The sequence below is a fragment of the Cherax quadricarinatus genome, chromosome 76 (genome assembly GCF_038502225.1).
Source record: "Cherax quadricarinatus isolate ZL_2023a chromosome 76, ASM3850222v1, whole genome shotgun sequence".
Classification (NCBI taxonomy): Eukaryota; Metazoa; Arthropoda; class Malacostraca; order Decapoda; family Parastacidae; genus Cherax; species Cherax quadricarinatus.
The window spans coordinates 18,120,756-18,142,207 of record NC_091367.1 but is presented as its reverse complement, the minus strand read 5'-3'; the positions used below and the strand labels follow the sequence as shown (position 1 = coordinate 18,142,207).

Below are 21,452 nucleotides of genomic sequence, written 5' to 3'. Positions count from 1 at the left end.
TTGGTAGGTGTTTTAAAGACTGTAATAACACCTATAATGGTACTGCCATTATGGTGACCAGTACTATTCGACATGACTTTCCAAACATCCCCTTCACCCGTTCTCACAGCATGGCTATAAAAGTCTTCACTCTTCATGGTCCCATTGTCATCTACACTACATATGCTCGACCCAACTCTTACATAAACATTCCTATTTTAACCCATCTTTTTAATCACTCCTGCATTTCTGGCTATCTTCTTGCAGACCTAAATGCAAAACGTACAGCCTTCCACGACACATATACCAACATACACAGGAACCAACTACAACAACTAATCACACGAAACACTTAATACACCTCGGCCCTCACTTCAACAACTTTGGTCCTATGGGCCAGGGTAAACCAGACATAATTATCACAGAGTCAGCCTCTACCTTCACCACCACATTACAACAGGCCACCTCTCTGGCTCAGACCACATACCCATCACCCTTCACATCTCTTCAAACTCTATTTTCATTCCCACAAGACAAAGTCCTTCGTACTCTCGGGCAAACTAACCTCCCCCATAATATCGATAAGTAACCTACATCTGACATTGACACACAACGCACATACAAGACTCGATCACACAGGCTGCTGAAAATGCAGTTCCTAATAAACTGTACACTGTAAGATACTCCTTCCGCCTGTCTGAAAGGACGAAACACCTTCTCCTCTGAACAATAAAATGGTATAAAATACCGACAGGTTGTTTAGGTAAGACACATATGCAACAGTTAGGTATCTTTATTTCGAAACGTTTCGCCTACACAGTAGGCTTCTTCAGTCGAGTACAGCAAAGTTGATAGAAGCAGAAGAGACTTGAAGACGATGTAATCAGTCCATCACCCTTAAAGTTTTGAGGTGGTCAGTCCCTCAGTCTGGAGAAGAGTATTGTTCCATTGTCTGGAATAATATGGAGTTGAAGTGATAGGATGGAGCCTTATATAGCGCCAGGAGGTGAGACGTAGGTCACTAGTAGAGTAAGAATGTAGACTTTGAGAGGTCAGGTCCCTCTCAAATCCAGCCTTTCTCACTAGTAGAGGTTGTTGAAGTGGTTCCAAGTCTGTACCAAGATACCCTTGTGTTGCAGTGTCTGACAGAGTGAACACACTGCAACACAAGGGTATCTTGGTACAGACTTGGAACCACTTCAACAACCTCTACTAGTGAGAAAGGCTGGATTTGAGAGGGACCTGACCTCTCAAAGTCTACATTCTTACTCTACTAGTGACCTACGTCTCACCTCCTGGCGCTATATAAGGCTCCATCCTATCACTTCAACTCCATATTATTCCAGACAATGGAACAATACTCTTCTCCAGACTGAGGGACTGACCACCTCAAAACTTTAAGGGTGATGGACTGATTACATCGTCTTCAAGTCTCTTCTGCTTCTATCAACTTTGCTGTACTCGACTGAAGAAGCCTACTGTGTAGGCGAAACGTTTCGAAATAAAGATACCTAACTGTTGCATATGTGTCTTACCTAAACAACCTTCTCCTCTACTACCGTCACCGCTTTGCCACGGGTGTCCCATAGCTCGATCGCTAGCGCACTCAGCTCACACACTGAGGTCCGGAGTTCGAATCTCCGGTACGGCTGGAAAACATTAGGGGCGTGTTTCCATAAGACACCTGCTGTCCCTGTTCACCCATCAGTATAAAATGGATACCTTGGTGTTAGTCAACTGGTGTGGGTCGCATCCTGGGACAAAACTGACCAAATTTGCCCGAACTGCTCAGCATAACGGCTTTCTATATAGTAGCATGTCATTGATGTCAGCTAGGACTGTATACTGTGTACGTGTAGAAATAAGGATATTATTATTATTATTATTAACCAACAGATATGCACACGTCAGTCGAGATCTCACCTTCCTGAGAAATAGCATTATCCGTAGCTTGGATGAGGGCTGGAAAATTTGCTATAATTTTCCTATAATTAGTAATGTGTGTGTGAAGGGTTAATATAATGTAATGTCAATACGAGGTATTAATGATAGTCACAAACTACCAAACTACTTGTGAGGCAGCCAGGGAGTGTCTCCAGCTGAGTGGGGGAGGGGGGTTGTTTAGATGGCAAGAGGTCAGTGTTGGTGACACGGGTGTGGAAGGTTGGCTGCTGGTCGTCTCGGCTCTTTATTTGACCCCAGGGAAAGGTCATGAAAAAGAAAACTATCTGAGGAGTACTGCCCGGGTAGCCGTCTTCAGAAGTAGTGTTGGCTGACCCAAGGAACTGGAAATCTGCCGAGTCCTCAATGTGTAATTGACGCGCTGTGGACAGAAATTGATGAAGTTTGTACCACATGTAATTGATGAAGTTTGTACCACATGTAATTGATGAAGTTTGTACCACATGTAATTGATGAAGTTTGTACCACATGTAATTGATGAAGTTTGTACCACATGTAATTGATGAAGTTTGTACCACATGTAATTGATGAAGTTTGTACCACATGTAATATACTCCTTCCATTGTATTGCTTTTCACTACAGGTATGTTAATTTAATTTTTTATTATTTGGTTTAAAACTTTATTTACAGATATTCATAAGTAGATGCATATATTAATATGTAACAATGATACTGGTGATGAACAAGACATCAAACTTTGTTACTACACAACCTACAGAAAAGCTACATTTTATGACACTAAAACTAACCTAACAACCTGGTTACATAAACACATGCAGTATGATATGATCCTTTATTGACAACGTTTCTCCCACACAGTGGGCTTTTTCAAGCCACAAACAGATCTGCCTGGGGTGTATGTATAATGTTCGCCAAGACCATAGTCCTGGCACGGGTCCCAATCTTGCGATGACCCGTCTCTGGCTCCCGATGGAGAAAGGTTTCCACAATGATGCGACGCATGCCGCTCAAGCGCCTGGGGTGGAAGATACGCGAGTATTTATAGTCGGTTCAGAATGCTGTGGTCAGGTGGAGAATGCTGTATCTGATGATCTACCGAGTGTGGTTATAGTCTAAAATCTTGGGTAGCTTGGAAGGGATATTGGATAAGTTTGTGAGCAGACCTTCTGCAGTGTTCTTCCATTAATATGTTCTTATGTGGGATAGCGATGAAGAAGTTTCTTGGCAAGTGGTTCAGCTATGTTATAGAAGCCATTGTTCTGGTTGAAGTTGTTGGTCTTAGAGATAAGCGATGATTCCAAGATTCTTCGGTATTGAGTGTTGTCTTCTCTGGCGATAAGTCTTGAGTTTCTGCAGTTTATTAAATGGTTGTGTGAATTACGGTGTTGTACACAGGCATTCCTTGTATCGTCAGACCTGCTTGCGTATTGGTGTTGTTGGAGGTCCCTTGATGTTTCGCCCATGTATAATTTGTTGCAGACATTACAAGGGATTATGTATACCCCTGCAGAGGGTGGAAGCTTGTCCTGTCTATCACTGGTAATATCCTTGATGGTAGTGGTTGTGGAGGTAGATACTTGGAATGAGGTATTGGAAAAGATGTTGGAAACGTGTTTGGCAATGGAGTTGGTGGGGATGACTGCATCTCTTCTCGGCAGTGTCTTCTCTGGGTGTGTTGAAGATGTTTAATGCCCGTCGTCTGCAATCTCTGATGAAGTGACGAGGATAGTGGGGTTTAGAAAATACTTGTTCAATTATAGTGCATTCTTCCTCAAGAAACTCACTGCTGCAGATTGAGTGCGCGCAGGAAGAAGCCTATAATTACACCACGTTTAGTTTTGGTGTCGTGGTGAGAGTAGAAGTGGAGAAGATCGTTTTGGTTGGTGGGTTTTCGATAGACTTCAAAACGAAGTTCATGGTCAGCTTTGCAGAGAAGAACATCAAGGAAAGGAAGAGTGTAGTCGACTTCAAGTGTGAACTGGATTGAGGGCTCGACCTGGCTGAGTTTGTCTTGGAGAGCTTGAACGTTGAAGCGTCTAGGAGTTACGAGGAGAATGTCAACATAACGGAGCCAGGTGACAAAGGAATAATGGTGGAGAAACGCTCGGCTTCCAGATGTTTCATGTATAGGTTCGCCAGGACGGCACTGAGTGGCGAACCCATGGGTAGTCCAAAAGTCTGCTGAAAGAGGTGATTTTCGAAAGAGAAACGCGTAAAGCCAACACATAGTTCAACAAGGTCGATGAAATCTCTGGCTGGAAGAGGAAAATCAAGTGAATCGTCAATTTTAATGCGCAAGAGATCGATGGCTTGTGTGGTAGGTACTTTGGTGAATAGGGAAGTTACGTCAAGGCTGGAAAGTTTCTTGTTCCTGATGTTGATGTTGCGAATGCTATTGAAAAGATCACCCGAGTGTTTGAGATGTGCTGGACTGATAGTGCCCAAGAGTTTAGAGAGGTGTTTTGCGAGAATTCCCGAGTTGGTGGGCAGCACTGCCTATTCCCGAAGATATGGGCCTCAATGGGATACCAGGCTTGAGTTTTTGGCAGGCCGTACATTCTGGCAGGTCTTGGGTTGCTGGGTATGGTGTGCAGAAGTTTCTTCCCTTGTTCTGAGTCCCTCAAAATGCCGCGAGTCCTTTGAAGAAAAGTTTTAGTAAGGTTGTCCACTTGGTTAGTTGTGAGAGGCTTGTAGGTATCTGGGTCATTAAGTAGATTGAGCATTTTGTTCCTGTAATCGTCAGTGTTCATAACAACACCACCTCCTTTATCAGCGGTGGTGACCCTGATGGTCGTGTCTTCTGCTAAACCTTTATGTAACGTCGAGGTATGACTGGGGAGCTGCGTGTTGAGATGGCCGCTTAGATGGTGCCTTGAAGATAGCCTTTTTGGTAGTCGGAGTCATTGTGTCTGTAGTTTTTGGCGATGAAATTGAGGTCTTGTTTTGGTTTCGTAATTCCTGTTGCGAATTTGAGGCCTAAGCTGAGGGCTTCAGTTTCTGTGGTTGACAGTGGACGAGATGAGAGATTTTGAATAATTTCAGGTCTTCCTAAGCTTTTCCACTGACTGTTATCGCAGAGAGTTTGTAGTTTCCTAGTAAGTCTGATCTTCTGTTGAACATTCGCTGTGGTAACTCTGCTGCGAATGATTTCTGCGGTGCGTCTGTTCATGTTGCCCCAGAGTGCTGTGCCTAGAGTTCTGGCTTGGAGAAAAGCTTCCTTTGTAGCATTAAGTCATCTGCACACTCTTCAAGGTAGGTCCGAGCTGTAGCGGAGAAAGGAGGTTTGATGTTGGCAATTTGAGGAGGAGTAGATCTTGGTAAGACCATTTCTTGGATGCAGTCACGAAGAAAATTGTGTTGCGAAGTGAGTAAGCTTTTAGAAGAAGGTCCAGGTATTTTGTGTGAAGGATCCATTTCTATTACGTAATTCACACAACCATTTAATAAACTACAGAAACTCGAGACTTAACGCCAGAGAAGACAACACTCACTACCGAAAAATCCTGGAATCATCGCTTATCTCTATGACCAACAACTTCAACCAGTTGAAGATTGAGACACTTATGCAGCATATGGGAATCTTTATTCAGGAAACGTTTCGCCACACAGTGGCTTCATCAGTCCAATACAAAGAGGAAGGCGTAAGGAGAGGAGGAGAATGAGGTAATCAGTCCCTCAACCTGGAGTCGATGTGTTCAGTCCATCAATCTTGTAGAATGTACAGCATAGGGCCGTAGACGTGGCTTATATACTGTAGTGAGGTGACGTGAAGCAGGTGGAGGCGGGGTCATAGTGGTACCATCCACTAGTCGAAGTAGGTCTTCGTCCAAAGGTTGAACAAGTGTTGAAGAATTCTTTGTAACAAGATCCCATGATGCTGCTGTGTCTGACAGTTGTGATGAATGGTTTGAAAAACCGACAAGTTGAAGATTGAGACACTTATGCAGCATATGGGAATCTTTATTCAGGAAACGTTTCGCCACACAGTGGCTTCATCAGTCCAATACAAAGAGGAAGGCGTAAGGAGAGGAGGAGAATGAGGTAATCAGTCCCTCAACCTGGAGTCGATGTGTTCAGTCCATCAATCTTGTAGAATCGACTCCAGGTTGAGGGACTGATTACCTCATTCTCCTCCTCTCCTTACGCCTTCCTCTTTGTATTGGACTGATGAAGCCACTGTGTGGCGAAACGTTTCCTGAATAAAGATTCCCATATGCTGCATAAGTGTCTCAATCTTCAACTTGTCGGTTTTTCAAACCATTCATCACAACTTCAACCAGAACAATGGCTTCTGTAACATAGCTGAACCACTTGCCAAGAAACTTCTTCATCGCTATCCCACATAAGAGCATAGGAATGGAGGAACAGTGCAGAAGGTCTGCTCACAAACTTATCCAATCTCCCTTCCAAGCTACCCAAGATTTTAGACTCTATAACCCAACTCGGTAGATCATCAGATGCAGCATTCTGCATCTGACCACAGCATTCTGAACCTGACTAAATACTCGCGTACCTTCCACTCCAGGTAGATCTGTTTGTGGCTTGAAAAAGCCCACTGTGTGGGAGAAGCGTTGTCAGTAAAGGATCACATTATACTGCATACATGTTTATATTTCCATTGTGTCGGTATTTTATACCATTTATTTCCAACCTAACAACCTACACACTGCTGCTAAGTACAGTGTCACACAAGTACAAAGGTTTTCATTCAATAATATAATGGCACAAACTCGGTATTGCTTACGCTCCTACAACATCCCCCCCCCCCCGTCCCCCACAAGTGAAAACTATGGACTCTCACCTGACTGCACAATATCCAAAACTCATACACTGGAACGTCTTGAATAAATTTATCTTGGAAAACATCAGTAACAATATACAAATAATAAATAACTGCAACTTCTGACACCATATATACAATACCTAAACAGACCACTACTTGATAATACTTAAGAACACCTCACCCTTGTGATAATGGTACATTTGTTCATTTAAAATTAATCACAATATATATATATATAAGGGAGACACGTATGATCACACGGAACAAAAATGTCTACTGTCTACACTTAGCTCAGTGGTGACGTGTACTTAGCTCAGTGGTGACGTGTACTTAGCTCTGTGAAGACCTGTTTGTGCGTCTGTGAATCTGGACCAGGATGTCCTCTCTTGAGCATCTTTACCAGCAGCTGAAAGAAGAGCTTAGGGTTGCTAAGCTGGAGATACGGCGATTAACGGAGGAGAACAAGAAGATTCGTAGTAATGCTCCTGTTGTGAGTCCCCAGATTAAGAGGGGAACTTGGTCAGTGGCCGGGCAACATGGAACCAAGCTGAGGATCAAGACTGTTGGAGAGGCAGAAACAACAAGAAACCAGAAGACTACTGTGGAAACTTCCAACCCATTTTCGGTGCTACCTGACAAATGTGGGTGTTCTACTGGGAATGCCACAACAAGCACCAAGGAAGCATTGACAGACGTGAGTGAGACATCCCTAGAAACACCAACGAAGACCATCGAGAACGTCTTGACGAATTCCACAAGTGAAGGTGTAGTGCTACCTAACGAATGTGAGTCGACTACTGGGAACATCACGGTGGACGTCGACAAGGAAGGTAAAAACGTTGTTGGGGATAGCCAGATTAGGTACATGGATAGGGCATTCTGCTTGAAGGATAGGAGTAGGAGGCAGAGAGTGTTTTCCTGGGGCTGGGATGAAGGATTCTGTTAGCCATCTGGATGACATTATGAGAGGTAATGGGAGAAATCCTATTATCTCAGTGCTGGAGGCAACGATGTTGGCAGACATAGGAGTGAGGACCTGATTAGCAGGTATAGGTTAGCAATAGAGATAATTAGGAGGATGGGTGGGAACCCTGTCGTGTGTGGTATTTTGCCAATGAGAGTAGTTGGAAATGAATGGTTGTCCAGGGCAATTGGTGTCAATTGCTGGCTGGACAAATACTGTAAGGAAAATGCGGTAACATTCATGGACAACTGGGACCTTTTCTATGGCAGAAATGACATGTATGCCAGGGATGGGGTTCACTTATCTAGGTGTGGGGTGGGAGCACTGGCCAACGCAGTGGAGGGAGCTGTTAGGTCTTTAAACTAGGAAGAGTTAGTGGTATGGGTTTTGGTAGGAAAACAGTGAAGTCCCAGTGTAGTAATATGAGTACTAGGAGAACTAGTAATAGGCAAATTGAGGTGGATATTGGAAAGCCAGTTGCACTAGGTGACAAGGACAGTAATTAGTTTAGAGGAATAACAGAAAGGAACAGGAAGGGTAAAGAGAAAGGAGGGTCCTTAAATATATATTACACAAATAGTCGTAGTGCTAGGAATAAGTTGGATGAGTTGAGACTAGTTGCTAGTGCAGGTAACATTGATGTATTTGCCTTAACCGATACGTGGTTCAATATGAAAAATCGGGACATGCCTGCTGAATGTCACATACAGGGTTTTAAATTGTTTCAAGTGGACAGAAACACCGGGAAGGGGATGGGGTGGCACTCTGTCCGAGATCGCTTGAACTGTTGCATAAAAACGGGTATTAAGTCTGAAGTAAAACGTAGTCTCTTTGGATAGAATTTTCAGAGGGACATGACAAATTGATTTTAGGTGTGATATACCGTCCCCCAAACTTAGATAGGGACCAAGGGAGACTACTATGGGAGGAAATTGTTAAGGCCACAAGGTACGATAATGTAGTAATTCTAGGAGACTAACTTTAGTCATATTGATTGGAATTTCTTGACTGGGAATTTAGAATCAAACGACTTCTCAGTAGTTCAGGATTGTTTTTTTTTTTTTTTTTTTTTTTTTTGAAGCAGTTTGTGACAGAGCCTACAAGGGGAAATGACCTGCTTGACTTTGTTTTGGCAAACCAGGAAACCCTTGTTTATAATTTAGAAATTACAGAGGAACTCTGCACAAGCGATCACAAATCAATTACCTTTAGCATTGAATGGAAGTAGGATAGTAGGGATAATTCAGTACTTGTCCCAGATTTTCGTTTAGCAGATTACAATAGGCTTAGAGAACACTTATCTGTGGGCTGGGGTAACGAAGAGAGCTATCAGCATGACAGCTTAACACGCTACATGCTGCCCAAAGGACATTTATCCCATACAAGGAAATTAAATCGAATAGAAATGACCCTAAATATTCGTCGCTCAACCTCTGGGACGAGCGGACGTGAGCTGATCCTGCCCTCTGCTGTCAGCCAGTGACAACTTGGTTTTCACAAAATGGCGCAGCAGGCAAGAAAGGTAATCACTGTCGGCATAGTAGAAGTGGTGCGTGGGACTGTGCATGCCCACTCAGTTCGTTTTATTACCTGCCATCATCAGGGACACATAGGGCATTGCCAACGAAGAGCTGTATGGTGTAGCCTTGAACGGGGCATATAGAATTTTTGTGAAATTTCGCAATGCAAGTGTATACGAGGACATAGTCGCCAGATTCCAAGATCTTTGTGTACCAGTGAATCCTGCTGTGATGGTAAGGCTACATGTGTCCCGCCATTACACGTGGGTGAAGATCAGGAATGTACCCTTTGAGACTGATGAGGCAGACCTACGTGCCGTCTTCGAGAAGTTTGGGACTGTTTATATGGCGACATTGGGGAAGTGGAAGGAAGGATCATATGCTGGGATGTCTGAAGGAAGTTTTTCCTTGAAAATGACGTTGAGGCATCCCATTCCTTCCTATGCTTTCCTAGAAGACTTCAGGACTCAAGTAATGGTGACCTACGCGGGGCAACGACGTACCTGTCGCTTATGCGGTGCCTATGATCACATTGCTGAGCAGTGTGTTAAACGACAGGGTACACAGGTGGATGAGCAGCATAAGGAGGCATCAGAGGACCTTGCGACGTTGAACTTATCACGACCTGAGTCGATTTCCTTGAGCAAGGCTTGGAGTGTGGAGGTCGAGGAGGCCTTGAGGGAGGAAGAGTGTGTAACTCTTCCGAGACAGTCATGCGCTGCCTGGCAGGCACCAGAGACCAGAGATGTGGTGTCGCTTGGTGAGGACAGGGCCGTGGAGGCTACCATTGATTCATAAGAACATAAGAAAGAAGAAACACTGCAACAGGCCTACTGACCCAGGCGGAGCAGGTCCATGTCCCTCCCCCGGATTAGACCAATGACCCACCCCCCGGATTATCCCAATGACCCACCCAGTCTGGTCATCCCCACTCGAGGATGGAGCACTGTACCAGACCCAGCAGCACAAGCTAGTCAGGTCCAACTCACACCCACCCACACCCACTCGTGTATTTATCTAACCTATTTTTAAAACTACACAACGTTTTAGCCTCAATAACTGTACTCGGGAGCTTGTTTCACTCGTCCACAACTCTATTACGAAACCAGTACTTTCCTATATCCTTCCTGAATCCGAATTTTTCCAACTTGAAACCTTTGCTGCGAGTCCTGTCTTGGCTGGAAATTTTCAGCACACTATTTATATCCCCTTTATTTATTCCTGCTTTCCATTTATACACCTCGATCATATCCCCCCTAATTCTATGCCTTTCGAGAGAGTGCAGATTCAGGGTCTTCAGTCTATCCTCATAGGGAAGATTTCTGATACATGGGATCATCTTTGTCATCCTCCTCTGTACGTTTTCCAGAGCATTTATATCCATTCTGTAATACGGTGACCAGAACTGAGCAGCATAGTCTAAATGAGGCCTAACCAAGGATATATAGAGTTGAAGAACAACCTGAGTACTTCTATTATTTATACTTCTAGATATGAAGCCAAGAATTCTGTTAGCTTTATTGCGAACACTAATGCACTGTTGTCTTGGGTTTAGGTTACTGCTAACCAGAACTCCTAAATCCTATTCGCAATCGGTAGTATTAAGATCTACATTATTTAGTTTATATGTGGCATCGTTATTTAACTGTCCAACATTTAGAACTTTGCATTTGTCAATATTAAACTGCATCTGCCACTTCTCCGACCATTGCGTCAGTCTATTCAAATCATCCTAGAGTGCTCTAATGTCCTCATTAGAATGAATTGGACGGCCTATTTTGGTGTCATCAGCAAATTTGCTTATGTCGCTATTTATTCCCTATCTATGTCATTTATGTAAACTGTGAACGACAACGGGCCTAACACTGACCCCTGAGGAACACCGCTTGTGACGTGCCCCCATTCTGATTTCTCCCCATTTATGCAAACTCTATGCTGTCTATTTGTCAGCCATGCCTCTACCCAGGAAAAAATTTCTCCTATTCCGTGTGCCCTAAGTTTCCTCAGCCTCTGGTGTGGAACTCTATCGAAAGCCTTACTGAAGTCCATATACACAATATCATATTCATTACCATAATCTACCTCCTCAAACACCTTAGTGAAAACAGTTAGTAAATTCGTAAGACAGGAACGCCCCTTTGTAAAACCGTGTTGAGAATCATTAATCAATCTGTGCCTGTCAAGATGGCTACGAATTGCTTTGGCAATTATTGATTCCATAAATTTTCCCACTATGGAGGTAAGGCTTATTGGTCTATAGTTCGAAGCCAAGGACCTGTCACCTGCCTTGTAAATAGGTATTACATTTGCCATTTTCACTTATCAGGCACTATGCCAGTTTGTAGTGATATGTTAAAAAGATTAGCCAAAGGTATGCTAAGTTCCTCTTTACATTCCTTTAACACCCTTGCAAACAGTTCATCAGGACCTGGGGATTTGTTAGGTTTTAGTTTCTCTATTTGTCTGAGGACCATGTCACTAGTTACCGCAATCGTACATAGTTTATTATCATCCTGTTCTACGTAATCTATTATTTCAGGAATATCGCTAGTATTTTCCTGGGTGAAAACGGAGAGGAAGTAGGTATTTAGAATTTCACACATTTCCTTATCACTGTCAGTGATCTGACCAGAGTTACTCTTAAGTGGGCCAGTCTTGTCCCTAATCTTACTTCTGTATACCTGAAAGAACCCTTTCGGGTTAGTCTTTGAATCCCTTGCGACCTTAGCCTCATAATCTCTTTTTGCTTTTCATATTCCTTTCTTTATTTCTCTCTTTAATTGAATATATTGATTTCTTAACTGCCCATCCCCTCTTTTGATACTCCTATATATGCCTCTTTTGACCAATGAGATGTTTTAATCTATTGTTCATCCGTTTGGGATCAGTGTTGTTAGATCTAATTTCCCTACTCGGAACAAAAGTTGTCTGGGCAGCTAGAATTATGCTCTGAAAAACGTCATATTGGCAACCAAGATCACTTATCTGACCCATAGTTAGAACATCCCAATTTAGCCCACCCAAGTAATTTTTCAGTCCCATGAAGTCTGCCAAGCGAAAATCTGGGACAGATTTGATTGCATTTGTCTGGGTAATTCCATAATATATTGAAACTAAGTGATTTGTGATCACTTTCCACAAGCTCAACATTAACCTCAAGATTATTAATTAGTGAATCTTTGTTGGCAAGAACCAAGTCAAGCAGATTGTTTCCTCTAGTTGGTTCTGTCATAACCTGTTCTAAAAATCAATCCTGAACCGTATCAAGAAAGTCACTAGACTCAAGATTTCCTGTCATATTGTTCCAATCAATTTGTCTAAAGTTAAAATCTCCCATTATCACAACATTTTCATATCTAGATGCCTTATGAATTTCGTCCCATAACAGCTTACTGCACTCCCTATCAAGGTTTGGGGGCCTATAAATCACACCCAAAACTAATTTGTCACGACCCTCGAGAAACTGAAGCCAAACCGATTCTGTGTTCGATGTTTCTAATCTTATGTCGTGTCTAAGACAACAATTTAAATTTTCTCTGACATACATCGCCACACCACCACCCTTCCTGTTGACCCTATCAGTGTGGAATAGTTTATAACCCTGTATGTTGCATTCAGAAGGCATTTCTCTATCTTTCAGGTTGAACCAGGTCTCTGTTATACCAATAATATCTATATTACCTACACTTGCAAGTAATTTTAGCTCATCTATCTTATTTCTTAGACTCCTACTATTTGTATAGTAAACCTTAAGGGAGCTAGTCACTCGTTGCCCTCTACTATCTCTTTGTTGATCAATTGATTTGCCATTACTAGCAATTTTATTTTGAATATTGTCTTTTAAACATATCCCTGAGGTATCCCGGTAATAACTGCTGTTTTTAACCCTAATGCTGCAGCCTGATTGTTTCCCACAAACACCCATACCTCTATAATCTATAAGTTTAAATTCCTAGACAAGTCATCAATTACCCTCTCAATTAAATTGGCTAATGCAACCACTCTATCCCCAGAGAGATTGTCCTCCACGACCTGTTAGGGACCCCGGTAGAGGTCACAGCTGAGGGGCTTGTGGGTGGCCTGGATACTGCTGGGGTTCCAGGTGGTGAGAGGGGGGGAGGCATGTCAGAGACCCAGGTTGAGACTGGGTTGCAAATTGGCACTGTGGTGGCGGAAGTGCACGAGGATGGCTTCTGGGTGGAGGCGAGGAGAAAGGCTTGTGTGTCACGGAAGAGAGCGGCAGTGCCCTCGGATGTGGACGATATGCTCACTCCGGCACAGCGTTTCGGCAAAAAGGTTTGGGCTGATGTGGTTGAGCATGGACCTGGGGGGTCCAGGGGCAAGGGGCATGTGAAAGCAGATCACAGAATGGTGATTGAAGATCAAGGGCGTATAAAGGGGAAGGGGGATGAAGGTGGTGCAGTACGTAAAGGAAAACCTCCATTGACAAATTCAAGAGTCTCTCTATAAATATTAATGGTCTGAGAAATTATAGGAAGTGTGTATGGTTTCATGAGCTTCTCATTAGGTATGGTGTAGATGTAGTGTTCGTGCAAAAGCACAACCACAAGCTGGGTTGTATGTTGATGATTGAGGGGTATACTGTATATGCGGCACACTCAACTAGAATGAAAGGAAGGATTGGTGAGGGAGGCTAGCCTGTTTACTGTACATCATTGTGAGGAGGGGGGAGGGGAGGGGAGGGTTATAAGAGTGGATGGGACGTGGGGAAGGGATAAGATGTCTTTTGTGTGTGTTTATGGTCTGGTGGAGGGGGACAGTCGAGTGAAGAATGAGTTTGTATGTGAAGTGTTGCTGTATCACTCAAGGTCGCTTCCAGCATTAGCTGTGGTGGGAGGGGACTGGAATTGCGTCATGCGCCGCAGGGATGTGGAACCAAGGGGAGCAGGATATTATTCTGGCGTTCTGAGGGACCTGTTAACTGGGGTGGGGTTGGTGGATGTGGAGGGGAAGGCAGCGTGGGAGGTGCAGCACACCTTTGTGAGGCAGGGATATGCTGCACGGCTGGACAGGATATACGTGACAAGGAAAGCTGTGGTGCGGCGTGTAAAGGTTTTGGATGTCTTTTTTTCTGATCATAGAGGTGTTTTGGTGGATTTGGGATGGGAGGGGCGGCCGAACAGGTATAAGAGTTATTGGAAATTGAATGTTCGGTTGCTTCAAGATGTTGAGGGGAGGGTCCTATTTGCACAATGGTGGAAAGGCTTATGGGAGGGGATGGAAGTCAATGGGGATGTGTTGAGATGGTGGGATGTGACGGCGAAGACGAGGATTCGAGAGTTCTATGTACTACAGGGACAGCACGAGAATCAGTTGGCTTATGGGCTTATTAGGTATCTTGAGGGGCAGTTAAGGGAGTATTATGAGAGAGGAAGGGGTTGATGGGAGCCCCAGTGGCTGACAGAGGGAGTGAAGGAACGCCTAATGGAAGTGCAAAACGAGAGGTATGATGCGGCAAGGGTTTTAGGGGGATGGAGGAGGTCGTGTGGGGTGATAGACCATCAGTGTGTGTCCTGTGAGGGCAGGGGCACCGGCGCATTGCAATGGAAATAATGGGTTTGAGGGTTCTTGAGGACATTGAGGGGTATAGGGAGGGACAAGATTTGGTGACAATGGAGGGGATGGGAGGGTATGTTGATGCTTGGCTTAGTGCACATATGAGGAGTGAGTGTGAGAGGGGGCTTTGAGAGAGACGCAGGGATGGTTGCAGTGTGCTGGACAGGGATGACAGGGAACAGTTACAGGGGCCTATTGTGGAGGAAGAGGTGTGGACGGCTTTAATGAGTATGAGCAGGGGTAAGGTACCGGGGATAGATGGGCTGCCTGCGGAGTTTTACATACAGCATTGGGGAGTATTAAAAGAATTTTGGTGCAATTATTTAATATCATAAAAGAGAGGGGTGCGTTGGGACCTTTGCAGGCGACAGCACTAGTAGTTTTGGTGCCAAAGGGTGAAAGTCAGTGCACAGTGAGAGATTACCGGATGATATCACTCATGTGCGCAGACTACAAACTTTTTGCAAAAATTTTGGGAAATCGTATACAGAAAGTTATTGGGAAGGTAATAGTGAGGGGTTAGTATGGGATTACGGGGAGATAAATGTATGAGGGGCATGGGGTTATTAGAAGGTTTGAGGGTTTTCGAGAGGGGGAACGAGGGGTATTGGCGTTGGATTAGAGTACGGCATATGACAGTGTCGAGAGGGAGGCTCTGTGGAGAATCATGGAGCGGCAGGGGTTCGGGGAGGACATTGTAAATTGGCATGTACTTAATATCAGGGAGCCGGGATGTGTGTACAGATTAATGGGTGGGTGGGGTTGCATGTGAAAATGGGCAGGGGATTGAGGCAGGGATGCCCGTTGTCACAAATATTATTTGCATGTTTACAGAATCCGGTTTATAGGGCAGCGGAAAGGTGCATACGGGAGGGGGTAAGGGAGTATATAAGAGGTGGGATTCCCGGTATCATAGGTTATGTTGATGACACAACTGTCCTAGAGGGAGTGAGGGAGTGAGGGAGTGAGGGAGTGAGGGAGTGAGGGAGTGAGGGAGTGAGGGATTGAGTGATTGAGTGATTGAGTGATTGAGTGATTGAGTGATTGAGTGATTGAGTGATTGAGTGATTGAGTGATTGAGTGATTGAGTGAAGAGTGTTATAGATGTTTTTGGTATGGCAGTGAATGTGCATAAATCAAAGCTCATGAGATTGGGTGAATGGGATGGATGGGAGGGCGGGGGGGGAGGGGTGAGGTGGTGTGTCGTGGACCGGGTGAAAATTTGTGGAGTTGTGTATATGGGTAATGCTCAGATGGCTAGGGAGAATAATTCAAAGGGTGTGGTAGATAGTATTGGGAAGATTGTCAGGATTGCAGCCGACACATCTTACGCTACACCAGAGGGTCATTGTGGTCAATGTGCTTTTGTACAGAAAAATATGGCATGTGGCAGCTTTGTACCCTTTGGTGTATGGGGATGTCCGGAGATTGTTGAGCAGAGTTTTCCGTTTTATCTGGGGTTCGGGATGCGATTGGTTGAAAAGGGAGGTGGTAACACTTCCAGTGGCCTTGGGAGGGCTGGGGTTAATTCACTTGGAAAGAAGGTTGAAGTGTGTATATGTGAAACATGAGTTTCTAAGGGTTCGGGGGGAGGGGAGTGGAGGGTTGGGGATGCTGCAGGGAGATATTCGGAGATGGTGGAAGGGACAGGATTTGAGATGGTGAGTTGTTGCGTCTATTGATGATGGTCAGAGATCCGAGAAACATGCGGGTAGGGTCCATGGAGAGGAAGTTATGGCCTAGGGTGGTAGTGGCAACGGAAGGAGTGTACCCGATGTACGCATGGGAAGACATTAAGGGTCGATTAAAAGGGTTACGGATCCGGCCGCCCGTGAGGGAGGTTTCTTCACGGAATATTGCCATCTGGGGTTGTATTACGAAATAGGCGAATAATGGAGGGTGGGAAGTGTCAGGTTTGTGGGGTAGATGAATCAGCTTTTCATGTAGTTTATTTTTGAGAAAGCCTAGGGGTTGTGCGGGAATGGTTAGGGAAAGTAATCCGGTATGTGGGGGGGAAGATAAGATAAGATAAGATTTCGTTCGGATTTTTAACCCCGGAGGGTTAGCCACCCAGGATAACCCAAGAAAGTCAGTGCGTCATCGAGGACTGTAACTTATTTCCATTGGGGTCCTTAATCTTGTCCCCCAGGATGCGACCCACACCAGTCGACTAACACCCAGGTACCTATTTGCTGCTAGGTGAACAGGACAACAGGTGTAAGGAAACGTGTCGAAATGTTTCCACCCGCCGGGAATCGAACCCGGGCCCTCCGTGTGTGAAGCGGGAGCTTTAGCCACCAGGCCACCGGGCCACCAAGGGTTGTCGGTTTTGAGAGCGCTCAGTTTAGATGTAGGTGGGGTTGGGGCAAAGGTTCAAAGGGCAGTGGCTTACTTAGTGGTTGATTTCGTGTTTATATCATGGGCAATGAGACAAAGGGGTGGAGGAACGTAAGATGGCCATAGCAGCATCCTTTTATAGAAGTGTCGCAACAGGGAAATATATGGTAGGAGGTGGGAAGAGGGATTTCTCAGAGGGCTATAGGGACTTTGTTTTGAGGGATTTATGGACTTTATAAGCGGTCAGGGGCATGAACGGGCTGGCCTTCCCCCGGGGGGGGGGGATTGTGTGTTGCAGAGGTCGATTGTGTGTATGTGGAATTGTGTGAGGAAAGGATGTTGAGGCGAGTTTTGAGTGTGACACATTAAGAGGTGTGATAGGTTTTCTCCAATAGGATTAACGCCAATTGTTTGATAATCTACTGCTTTATTATATATATTATGTGATAATATTGATTTACGGTAATGACATTGTAATTTGGAGTTTTACTCTAATAATTACATGTATTTTCTCCAACTTCTTTCTAGGTGCCTTGCATTGTATAGTGTTGACGCTGTGATCATGCACGGTGTCCAGAGATATGCTGTGATATGTTTGTATTAATGTCTGTGCATTATTGTTCGTCTCTGGTGATCTGCAATTTTCAGTTTAGTTTTGAGAGTAAAGAGTTTAATGTACGTCAGATGGTGTAAATAAAGTTGGGCAACAGTGGTGTTATAGGTTTTTGTGGTTAGGTGTGTGCTAGGCAGTCTTTGAGTTACTTATGTCATGGTTATATTTTATGTCGTATTGTCCTCTTGTCAATAGCACTATTTTATGTCCATATCAGCTGTATAGAGCTTGAATGTCATAGTTGAAGCTGTGTTATTGTTTTTTAACGTTTGGAATTGCATGTTTAAATGCGTAGAAGCTCACATGTGTTGGGTTTTTGAGACTAAGTTTATACCTATGACATTGTAGTAATTTTGTATGTCTTTGTGACTTTTCTATATCACCATTGTTGTGTGATACATATTGTTATGTAACTGAAGCATTAGGACAACTACATAAATTAATGTTTTGATCATTGCTGTGTGACATTAGATTAGGTAACATCCATTGTTTGCAGTATGTTAGGTTGTAAATAGTGGGGTGGTTGGATAACCACGGGGGGGAAGGGGGGTAACATGTCTGTGTAATATGTTCAGTGCAATGAATTGAATACACAAATAACCCGCACATAGAAGAGAGGAGCTTACGACGACGTTTCGGTCCGACTTGGACAATTTACAAAGTCACACTAACCAGAAGTGGAGCAAGACGGCTATATATAGGCAGGAAGAGGTAGTGGTGGTATTAGTAATAGTGGTGGTAGTGGTAGTAGTGGGGAACTAAGGAGGAGGAGCCAGTCAAATATAAAGGGGAGCAATACAAGGGAGCTAGGTGCCCACAGAGGGAGAGCAAGTGCACAGAGGTGGGGGAAAGGGGAAGTGATGAAATAAATAATGAAGAAACAGAAACACACGACAGAAGAAAGACAAAGAAGGAAAGAGGAAAGGGTAAGAGGGAGAAGAAAAAATGAGGAATCAGGTTAAGTCACGGGTGTTCGGAAGTTTGGAGCATTTTACAATGCAGTGGGAGAGGAAGGCATCTACAGAGACGAAGCCAGGACTAAGATTCATACAAGGAAAGTTGTGTATTAGAGAGGATTCAACAAGACGGCGACTGTTAAAATTGGAAGTAGGGAAGACAGTTTTAGCAGAAGACCAGTCAATAGGATGGCTATGATCTCTGACGTGACGGAAAAGAGCATTGTTAGTGTCGGCAAGCCTAACACTATTTTTGTGCTCCCTAAGTCTGTCAGAGATCGGCCAGTTTCTCGAAAGTATTGAAGAGGACAGGAGGAGCAAAAAATAGAGTAGACACCAGGAACATCTGTAGAGGGAGGAGAAGTATGAACGAGATTAGTGCGAAGAGTGTTAGTCTGGCGGAAAGTAAGCTTGATGTCTAAGGGACGGAGAGAATTGTTGAGATTAGAAAGACCGGAAATGTAGGGAAGGCAGAGGACAGAAGAGTTCCCAGGAGTAGAGAGTTTGGGAGATAAGAAATTACGTTTAGCTCGTGAGAAGGCAGAGTCTATGAAATGGGAAGGGTAGCCAAGACGGGAAAACGAATTATGAAGAGTGGAAATTTCTGCTGGAAGGAACTGAGGATCACAGATGCGGAGGGCACGGAGAAAGAGGGAGATAAGAACACTTTTCTTGACAGGGGAAACATGATAGGAAAAGTAGTGAATGTACATGCCACTGTGCATAGGTTTTCGGTAAACGGAAAGGAAAAACTTGCATCTGAGCGGTGGACATGGACATCAAGGAAAGGAAGCAAGGAATTAGATTCCCATTCCGCTTGAAACTTAATGGAATGGGCAAGATTATTAAGATATTCAAGAAAAGGTTGGAGGAGATTGGAGTCATGAGGCCACAGAGCAAAGATGTCATCCATATAGCGGAGCCAGAGTGAAGGTTGTGCAAGACAGGTATACAATACCGACATGATGAAAGTTAAGACACTTGTGCAACATCTGGTTATCTTTACTGTAGACGTTTCACCATCCAGTGGCTTTATCAATACAGTGCTCCCCTTTCTTTATATTTGACTGGCTCCTCCTCCTTAGTTTACTACTACTACTACTACTATCACCACCACCACCACTACTACTACCACTACTACCACCACTACTACCTCTTCCTGCCTATATATTGCCGTCTTGCTCCACTTCTGGTTAGTGTGACTTTGTAAATGGTCCAAATCGGACCGAAACGTCGTCGTAGGCTCCTCTCTTCTATGTGCGGGTTATTTGTGTATCTTTCCAGTCACGGTATTGTGCCTTTTTATTTATTTATGGACCCCGCAGTTAAGCGTCATATTCTCCAACTTTTTTAATGTTCTTCCCTCTTTTAAACCCCTCTTTCGATCTTATGAGGCTGCTCTTATTGCTACCAGGCGTCGTAAGAATCGGCTTCAATTCCTACGTGACTGTCTGGCTGAACAAGTTCTGCCACCTTCCTTCTCCCATTTCCTGAAACCCAACCCACTGGGCACTCCCTTTCCTGATCATGCCCGTCTCCTACTTCAACAGCTCATTCTTTCTACTAAGTCACAGGCTGAAGATGCCTTCTTTACTTTCCGTCAACGTCAACATGCTCTTTGCGGCTCTACCACAAGATCTCTGTAACCTTCTCTCTATCATTTCGTTTGACACTGCTCGCCTGAATACACAAATTCATTCTTCTAAACTACAGAATAAACTTCAACGTCTCATCTCAGCTAGCCCTTGGTCTAAATTCTCCCTCACTGACTGTGTTACTAACTTGTCTTCTGTCTCACTCTCTCAGTATGAGCTTGAACTTCTTGGTTTTGGTCTTCCCTTTGCCACTTCGCCTACTCCTCGCGCTGGTATTTCCCTAATTAGCTCTTTTGATTCCTTTCGTCAATCTCACTCCCGTAATCTTCCTGACTTGTCCACTTTTCGTGGCGCTCTCCTTCTTGCTCTTGTTAGTCTGTTTTCTAAGAATCACCACCTTCCACGCCGTTACCAACTTGCCCTTTCTTCTCTTAAATTCAACACTAACATTGTCATACTAACTTTTGACAAAGATAATTCGGTAGTTATCCTTGATCGCGAGGATTACCTCCGTAAAGCTCTCTGACTCACGTACCTACACTCCTCTCGTTTCCAATCCTCTTGATCGCATCAAGAGAACTTTCAACAAGAAACTAAGGACTCCCTCCGACCTCTGTCCTCCAGACTTTGACCTTGTTCAACGGTTTCGTGTTATCTGTCCCTCTCTTCCCTATTTCTATGGCCTTCCCAAAACTCATAAACGTGATATTCCTCTTCGTCCTATCATATCCTCTAGAGGTTCTGTCTCTTAAGAACATAAGAACATAAGAAAGGAGGAACACTGCAGCAGGCCTGTTGGCCCATACTAGGCAGGTCCTTTACAATTCATCCCACTAACAAACATTTGACCAACCCAATTTTCAATGCCACCCAAGAAACAAGCTCCGATGTGCAAGTCCCTCTCAAATCCAACCCCTCCCACTCATGTACTTATCCAACCTAAATTTAAGACTACCCAAAGTCCTAGCCTCAATAACCCAACTAGGTAGACTGTTCCACTCATCAACTACCCTATTTCCAAACCAATACTTTCCTATGTCCTTTCTAAATCTAAATTTATCTAATTTAAATCCATTACTGCGGGTTCTCTCTTGGAGAGATATCCTCAAGACCTTGTTAATATCCCCTTTATTAATACCAATCTTCCACTTATACACTTCGATCAGGTCTCCCCTCATTCTTCGTCTAACAAGTGAATGTAACT

At 44.1% G+C, this 21,452-nt stretch overlaps 1 protein-coding gene across 2 annotated transcripts in view; it reads left to right on the top strand.

Moving 5' to 3' along the window:
* Nucleotides 1-2,336: 2,336 nt before the first annotated feature.
* LOC138854951 (uncharacterized) overlaps nt 2,337-21,452 on the top strand; it is a 156,548-nt gene continuing 137,432 nt past the window's right edge. The window contains exon 1 of one of the 2 annotated variants that reach the window (XM_070101104.1): nt 2,337-2,524. In XM_070101104.1, coding sequence (XP_069957205.1) covers nt 2,469-2,524 — 56 coding nt within the window. In that variant the 5' untranslated portion in view covers nt 2,337-2,468. The remainder of the gene's footprint in view (nt 2,525-21,452) is intronic. The other variant, XM_070101105.1, reaches the window with a different exon arrangement.